This window comes from Canis lupus, chromosome 36 (assembly GCF_003254725.2).
Source record: "Canis lupus dingo isolate Sandy chromosome 36, ASM325472v2, whole genome shotgun sequence".
NCBI lineage: Eukaryota > Metazoa > Chordata > Mammalia > Carnivora > Canidae > Canis > Canis lupus.
The window spans coordinates 18,696,304-18,705,190 of NC_064278.1; the positions used below are offsets into that span (position 1 = coordinate 18,696,304).

The following is an 8,887-nucleotide window of genomic DNA, read 5'->3' on the forward strand; positions in this document are numbered from 1 at the left end:
TATAGGACTTAACTATGCCTTATTAGTATCTTTTGATGACAGAGGTAGGGAACCATTCTGACTTGCTGAAATCAACATTTCACCGTGGTAGATTCTTGGTTTCTTCTCGAACTCGTATTTCTTAAAGTACCTTTGAAAAGAATTGTTCTAAAAAACAGCGAGCTTCTCTCTTACTCTGTTAAATGCACTGCAGCCTTCTTCCACTTGAATATAGATACACCATTTTAATATAATATTACAGGCTGTTATAACTGTCAGAATATAGAGAAAAAGGAAACTTGAATGTCCTTTTTCTTTATCATTAACTTATCTGCCTTCTCCCGAGTCACCTGTAAATTGGACTGATTCTGTGGAACAAAAGCAGTCTTAAAAAGGACATTTCTCATAAGCTATGATGCTTATCTGTTAACAAGAGAGTGGGAATTCCTGGGAGACATCACGTAACAAACAGAAAGAACGGGTCTTCTCTCTAGAGACACAGTCTTCTCTGTTCATCCTGAAAAGCCCCAGAAGGCAGATGGGCATGGGCAGCAATAATAAATAAGCTCACTGGAGCAGATACACAGCCCTACAGTTCTGTACCACACCTTCCAATCTGCAGATATATAAGTAAGCACTTTTGTGTATACTGTTGGTTTCTGGTAAGGTTATTGTCTGCAACCTAATGTTACAAGAGCTCTTATATTATTTGTGACTTAAAAACAAAAAATGACTACTCAAAATTTAGAAGGATAATCATCAGGGAAATTGGACTAGCACACTGCTGGGAACATGATTATTGCCAGATTCAGTGATCCAAGGTGGGACATAAGAAAAACAGTAATGAAAACGGCTGACTACATTTTGATTTGGAGATGCTGCTTTAACATGAAAATGCATAAGCTCATCTAATACATCTTTTTCCACTGCTATTCATTTTATGGAATACCTTTAGAATAATCTAAAGATAAAAAAATGTTTGACTTCCCTCTGATATTTATGAGTTACAGGCTAGTTAGGTCTTCCGAAGATTAAATGGGCATGTTATATAACTGTGTGGCATAAGAGAATGCCTAGGATTTAGAACCAAAAGACCTAGGTTTGGATCTCAGTCACATTAGCTGTGTGACCTGGGATATAACAATTAAATTCTCTGAAGGCCTGTGTCCTTATTTGAAAATGAGGATTAAAAGTATCTGCCCTACCTAAGTATATAAGAAAATACTCTATAAAGTATTAAGTTACAAATGTTAGTTGTTTAGTTATGTACTTACTAATCTACGAGAACCTGAAACTATATACTTATAGTTCATGACTAAATTAAGATAATGTAATATTTGTTAAATACTTAACACTATGATACCGAGCCACTTATAAGGTCTTTATGTCATAAATACCTTGACAAATCTACATTATTAATGCTCCTGAGGAGATGGACTTATTTTATTTCCAAAGTCTTTATTTAAATGCTTGGTTCATCCTTAATTTTAAAATTCAATAACCTTAAAGGAACACCTTTATAGTTACTATTTATAGCTCACTCATCTAAGAGCCCAGTTTCTCTTCTCTCATAAACTTCCTGCTTTACTCCTAGCATTTAATTTCTATAATTTAGCTCTATTTCTGGTTAGTGAGATGGAGGAAGGGCAAAGGAGGAGAAAAGGGAAATAATTAACAGTTTGGGTGAGGAGAAAGTTTTAAAACTACTGAATAAGGAATCTGGGAGTTAATGGTGGTTTTCAGCTGTCCATTTCAATAAATTTCTTTCAGTCTCTGCTCAGAAGATATATCAGAGAGGTCTTTACTGACCCTTATGTCAGATAGTACCTCGTCATTCCTAGCCCTCTATGCTACTTTATTTTTATGACTCTGTCATTACCTGATTTATTTTAATTTTTCTTTTATTTTCACATTAAGATGTAAGTTCAAAATGTTTGAGAACTTTGTTGACTGGTATATTCCCATCTGTTAGCACAATCGTTAATATGTAACAGGTCCCTATGAATGCGTGAATGAATGAATGACTACATCCATAATATTCAAGTCCTCATATCATGACACGTGGTCAAAGTACAACATAAACTTTAATTTAAATATAAAAATATATTGGGGGAAAAATATTGGGGATCCCTGGGTGGCTCAGCAGTTTAGCGCCTGCCTTTGGCCCAGGGCACGATCCTGGAGTCCCGGGATCGAGTCCCGCATCGGGCTCCCGGCATGGAGCCTGCTTCTCCCTCCTCCTGTGTCTCTGCCTCTCTCTCTCTCTCTCTCCGTGTATCATAAATAAATAAATAAATCTTTAAAAAAAATAAATATAAAAATATAAAAAGTAGCTACTAGGTAGATATGTTCTTAGTGATAGAGTGTTTTGGAAAAAAAGAATACATTCACGATATCTCACCATCCCAAAGGTTTCATCAGGAAAACACACATAGAAACATAAAATTAGGCTGCCTAAAGAGTTGGAAAGGCTAGGAAGGAATTGTTGAAAAGGTGCAAAGCTCTCACCATTTTTGTTCTTATACAAGAAATTAACTTCAATGGAAATACACGGACATTTTAAATAATAAACTCAACAACAAGATTTAATGTAAAGCAATATATATTCTGGATGGCAAGAAAAATGATGGAGGGGAGAAAAGTCTCGTAAATTTGCACTGCTAACATTTAATAACTATTTTTATACAGACATGTGTCTATCTTTCTAGTATAATTTAAATCAGACTCTAATCCCTTCTGGAACCTAAACTTCTTTCATGTGGTTGCTGAGAAGAAAAAGAATGTATTAGAAGGATGATTTATAGAGTTTATTTAGGTATGACTCTTTATTTTAGATCAACATCTGAAAGAGCTTCAAACTCTTGAGTTTGAGGAAAAAATAGAATTCACCCTAATGTAAGAAATATTTAAGAAAAAATATAAGAGATCTTTTTATTTGAATTTTTTTTAAGATTTAGTCCCTTTTGGGGGTAGGCATTGTGGGGTGGTACAAAGTACAGAGATTTGGAATGAGGCTTTGTGACTTTTGTTTTTTTTTAAAGTAAACTCTACCTCTAACATGGCGCTCAAATTCACAGGCCCCAAGGTCAAGTCACATGCTCTACCAACTGAGCCAGTCAGGTGCCCCAAGAGATTTTTCTTTTTTTTAGATATAAGTAAATATCTGTCACTAAAAAATGCTTAGACAAATTAAAGGATTATATTTTGCTACTTCCTAAAACACTTGAATTTTTTTAAAAACTTGAAAAAAAAATAACTTACCTATAGGATATCCCAATGCAAAGTCATTACTTTGTGTAGCAAAAATAGGGAATAGTCCAGCTTTGCTAAATCGACTGTCTGGACTGGCAACCAATAAGGTTAATACACATACAATGAAAAATACAGAAGCTTTGGCAATCAAAATGCTATATAGGAAAGACCAATCCACATTGGAAAAATTAAGTACAACCATATTTTTGAATAATAAAGCTGGAAGTGCAAATCTGGAGACAAAATTTCCTAGTCCTTTGGCCTGTGTTGATGTTATGACATTGGCTCTTCCTGCTATGTAGCCACAAAGGACTATGCCAAAACATTCTAGTAAGGCTGGAAAAAGCCTTGTTATTGACATTGAAGGTGGGTCATTAGTGGAATTAAATCTATGCATTGCTGTTGAGGACAAAGTCTTGGTGATATTGACTGCAATGGTTAGGTTCTCTGCAGGTAAATCAGAAAAAGAAGCCATTTTCTTTCACCCTCCAACTCCAACCAGATCTCTGGAAAGAAAGGAAAAGATTCAGTCAACCAATTCAGACAAACAATAATGAGAAGAATTCTAGTTGAAAGTATATACTGGTAAGCCCAGACATATCAAATAGCCAAAGAAATACACGTATTTTCTTTCAACAACCACCAGAGAAAAATACAATGGAAAAAAAAAAAGTGAGTGTTTGGTAATAATAACCTCTTTACTCTCAAAGGTGGGTCAAAATATTTATGTTGCTGTCCTATTTTCAGTATCAAACATGAATAAAATAAGATCCACAAATACGACAGTTGCAGTGATACCCCATGGCTCTCTCCATGATCCACACTTGAGCTCCACCTTGTGGGTAAGAGCATGGCACCCAGAGAGCTTCTCCTGAATGTCTACCTGCATCCAAATTCTCTGGAAATTTCAATTATCAAGACTACCTTAGGATAGGAGAGTTCTGTCTCTCTGGTCATACCTGAATATAGGACAGGAAGAAGAATATAGAAGAGTATCACAGAGTAACTTTATTCAGTAACTTTCCTCATCTGTGAAATGGCAATAATAGTACCTATCTCATTGGGACTTGAGGTTATTCAAGTCCTTATAATCACATCTGGCACAAAGTAATCACTTAAAAAAAGTTAAATACAACGTTTGGTAGCCCATTAAAAGAGAACTTTAAAAAAGTGATGGCATCCCACCAGGGTACCCTTAGCTCCTTTTATAGCGGTCTTATATATTTGGCTTCTTGAATGTCCCATAGTCCCTTTGTGTCACTGGGACTTTGTACATGCAGTTCAGTATAAAATAGTCTCTTCTCTCCTTGCCACTGTCTATATAATAATTCCTGTTCACCCTCTAAATCATATAGTTCAGGAATTGCTTTACCACATGAGGCTTCACTAATCCCATAGCTAGGGCTTTCTCAAGTAGAATCATGTTCCTTACCTGCAGGCTACTTTTCTTACTTTGTAATTATACCATGCATGAGAGTGACTATTTAATTTATGTCCATCTATCTTTTCATTAGACTTTAAGTGCCACAGAAGTACGGACTCTGCATATTTTGCTCACTATTGTAGCCCTAACACCTATCACAGTGCCTGGTACACAGGAGACACAAACATATATGTTAGAGTGTGTGGGTATATATATATATATACCTATCAATATACACTACATAATTATATATATAAAATATATATAATTTTGGGCAGCCTGGTGGCTCAACGGTTTAATGCCGCCTTCAGCTCAGGGCCTGATCCTGGAAACCCGGGATCAAGTCTCATGGTGGGCTCCCTGCATGGAGCCTGCTTCTCCCTCTGCCTGTGTCTCTGCCTCTCTCTCTCTATGTCTCTCATGAATAAATAAAAAAATATTAAAAAATAGATATATATATTTTTGATGAATGATTAAAATATTAATCTGCTTTTAAATCTCTCACCTTTTAGTGGACCAATGTCCTCTTTTAGGAACTTTCTAGTTCATGGACAGAAATCTTTTTCCTGAATAATAAAGCATTATAAGCTTTCACTATAGCAACAGACTCAGGACCACAAGATGTGTTCTAAAGTGTTCTAAAGCTGTTCATAAATGTTAAAGAACACAAAATGTGTTGTAAAATGCTTTAACGATGTTCAGAAAATGCTAAAGCAGGAAAAAAATTTTATGTTAGCATTACAATACTTATCAGACTCCCTTCTTGCTGCCAGGGTCACAATGAATATGAGGTTTGGGCAACTTCACAACTAATCAGCCTTAATTAGTAACTTGAAATTAATATGGTGACAATTGTCAATTTCTAAGTGATTATTCTGGGTTAACCGTCTAAAGTGGCCTTATATAATGTAGAAAGTAAAAACACTCATGATTCCTGAAATTTACAATGCCAACGGGTAAGTTTTCAAACACCCACAGGACATAAAGAAGACTCAGGTAGCAGGCCAGAGACCAACCAGCAACAACTGATACATGGGGTGTGGACAAGATAATTTTCTCTGTGCTACCCTCGTATAAACTGAACCATTTAAAACCTTACAATTAATCTGGATCAGCACAAGTATTTTTCTACCAGGATTAGATAGGAGTGGTTAATATACATAAACCTACAATAATCACATACTTGAAGTTTACCAAATAAGCATCAAATTATATCCTGGGGAAGCTAATGGTTGGGACAGGTACCATTAGTTGAAGTAAGAAGCTGGTAAACAAAGGTGTTAAACATTTGGAGCCCAAAAAGGTGTGGACTTGAAAAGGACAAGTTAAAAAATAAGGTGATGAACTTTTGCAGTCTTACATTATTTTTTAAAGTTCCCTATATTTCTTCGCCTGGAATATTAGTAACTCATACTGTTCACTACCCCTTATTTGTAATAATTGATATGTAGTATTGTATGTAGTACAAATCAATTATTACAATAATTTTTTAACCAAGTTTTAACTAACATAGCAGTTGTTCAGGGCACGTGGATGGCTCAGTGGTTGAGTGTCTGTCTGCCTTTGGCTCAGGTTGTGATCCCGGGGTCCTAGGATCAAGTCCCGCATCGGTTCCTCTCAGGAAGCCTGCTGCTCCCTCTGCCTACGTCTCTGCCTCACTCCTCTCTCTCTGTGTCTCTCATGAATAAATAAATAAAATCTTAAAAAAAAAAATAGCAATTGTTCATTTCAAAGCGTCAATAGACCTGAACCCAATTTGGGGCCCTATCACTTATCAAGTCTCTTGGTCAAATTAAATATCCTCTCTGAAACTTAGCTTCTTCAACCTTAGGAGTGTGGTCATAATGAGACTGGTAACACATTAAATATAATTCAATGCCTTATGCCCACTCTTCAAACTTGGCATTAAAGATTCTCCAAGAAAATAAGAGAAACGGGAAGGGTCATAGATTAACAGCTTCTCTTTTATACGGAACAACTAAAAGGAATTCAATTTAATCCAGTCTGAACTTAAAACAGTTTTTAGCAGGGAAGGGAGAGTTCTTCATTTTTATCAAGGTGATGGTCAAATAGTTGTAGCACTGCCCAGGATTAACTTTAAGTTAGTTAAAAATTAAAGAGAAAAACTTTGAAAAGTAACCTGTCCCATCCCCGAAATATTCTTTTAATGTTCCTCAACAGTATAAAAGCAATACTTGTCAATAGAGGGAATGTCGAAACAACCAAAATAGCACTTACAAAGGTTTCTCATCTCTCTCTTTTCTTTTCTTTTTTTTTTTTTTTTTTTGCCCCCAATAGGGAAGAGTATAAGCTTTTTAAAGCATTCTGTGAACATGAACAGGAACCACAAGCAATGGAAGTTTTAAAAAATTGTATCCAGTCTTTTCATCTCGTTAAAAACAAGAGTTGCTAATGGCACAAGTTGACCTGTCCCGATAAAAAAGACTGCTCGGTGGCCGCTTAGTGGGATGAGGAGGAGAGAAATGCTATATACAAAGGGCTGCCAGCCACTGACAGTTGGTGGCGATAACACGAAGGAAACCGTAAACACTACCCCCTGTTAAGTGAAAATGGGGAAGAGGGTTCTGATTTATTGCAGAGAAAGCTTTAAACTCTTAGCCTGTCTGTCCTCAAACAGCCAATATCCATTATCCTGCGGGGGAACAAACCTAACACAGCCTGGTATTATTACAGCATCTTGCACATCAGCAGTCACACCACCCGCCCACTCCCACCTACCTGCAGAGGACCAAATGTCCTCCCTAGAGACCTCGGGTGGGAGCCAAGCACGGCCTCTTCCCGCGTCGGCAGGGGCAGACTTTGGCCCCCCAAGATAAGGATGCGGAGCGTCCTTAACCAAACAGCCTGCCCCGAGACCGGCTGCCACCCAGGGCCCGGGCAGCCAGCGGTGGCAGCGGAAAGGCCGCCTGGGGTCTGCGCCTGGGATAGAAAGTTGGTCTCTCAGCTCCCCCGGGGCGTGGGGGTCACAACGTCACGGTACCTGACATGCTCCAAAAAGGGGCAAGGGAGAAAATTTGGTGCAGCGCTCCAGGTACCGGGCAGGAGCTCCCAGGAGGGCAGATACTGAGGCCGCCCCCTCGGGATAAAAGGCAGAGTCCGAGAATGACACGCGTGGCCGTGCAAGGAGGCGCTCCTCGAACTGGGCTCCGCGCTTGTCGCTGGAGGGGACAAGCGGTCCCTTCCCCTAGGCTAAGTCTTCTTGGGTGGCTCCCGGGGTCCTAACAGCGGGTAGGCTCCGGCCGCGGGCTGCACGCCGGGGTGCTAAGGGCGGGGCACTGCCCCTCCACCCCGGCCCAGGCCCGCGGGGCGAGGATGGGGGCATCCAGGGTACGCCAGGCCGAGCGGGGCGGGGCGGGGCGGGGGCGCCCCCGGGGCCCCATCTCACCTGCTACGTCTGCAGCCCCGAGGCCGCAAGAAGGGAGTCGATGCTCGTGATGGGCCGAGCAGGGAGGAAATCACCGTCATCTCCCACCCCAGCTCTCTCCTCCGAGAGCTGCGGGCTGCTGGCGGCCGGCTACAGCAGCTCTGTCACGTTCCGAGAAAGCGAGGTGCAGGAGCGCGGGGACCGGGTCAGCTCCTCCCCGCGCCCGCCGCGCGGCCCCGCCCCGCCCTAGGCCCCGCCCCTCCACCAGGCCCCGCCCCTCCATCGGGCCCCGCCCCCGCCCCAGGCCGCAAGCCGCGCCGCCAGGGCACCTCCGAGCCTCGCAGCGCGGGTCCCGCCTCCAGGCCCCGCCCCCGCCACGAGGCCCCGCCCCTGCCGCAGGGCTCGGAGCCGCAGGGTCCCCGGGCCCGCCCTGAGGCTCCGCCCCCGGCAGCCGGGATGTGGCGGGGGCGGGAGGAGGGGAGGGGCTCGGGGGTGGGGGGGGGAACACAGATCCCCGGCTCCGCCCCCGCGCCGCCGCCTCCCAGCGCTCGCCGCCGACACTTCCGGCCGCCGGCGCTCCCAACATGGCGGCTGCCGCGGGGACCCTGCTAGGCTCGTCTTCCTCGCCGTAAATTCAGACGGAATTGGAAGCCTCTGGTTTTTTTTCAGCCTGACGCCCAGCGTCTTGTGATCCGCTAGTTCATACGTCGGTGTGACTAGTCATTTTATAGCAAAGAGTTTAAAAATCAGATCCGGGTCAGAATCCTGCTTTCCCCGTTCGCCGAGGCCTGTGTGTGCCCTTGACCTTCCCAAGCAGGGGCCTGGGCTGGATCTGGATAGAACGTGCG

At 41.9% G+C, this 8,887-nt stretch overlaps 1 protein-coding gene across 3 annotated transcripts in view; it reads right to left on the reverse strand.

Moving 5' to 3' along the window:
- Window positions 1-8,312, reverse strand: part of GPR155 (G protein-coupled receptor 155) — a 43,544-nt gene extending 35,232 nt beyond the window's left edge. Inside the window, exons 1-2 of one of the 3 annotated variants that reach the window (XM_025460231.3) lie at window positions 8,061-8,312; window positions 3,241-3,737 (exon numbers count right to left, since the gene is read on the reverse strand). In XM_025460231.3, the coding sequence (XP_025316016.3) occupies window positions 3,241-3,706 (466 nt within the window). In that variant the 5' untranslated portion in view covers window positions 3,707-3,737; window positions 8,061-8,312. Of the gene's footprint in view, window positions 1-3,240; window positions 3,738-7,393; window positions 7,874-8,060 lie in introns of those variants that run through there. The other 2 variants (XM_025460233.3, XM_025460232.3) reach the window with 2 other exon arrangements.
- Between the last annotated feature and the right edge of the window lie 575 nt (window positions 8,313-8,887).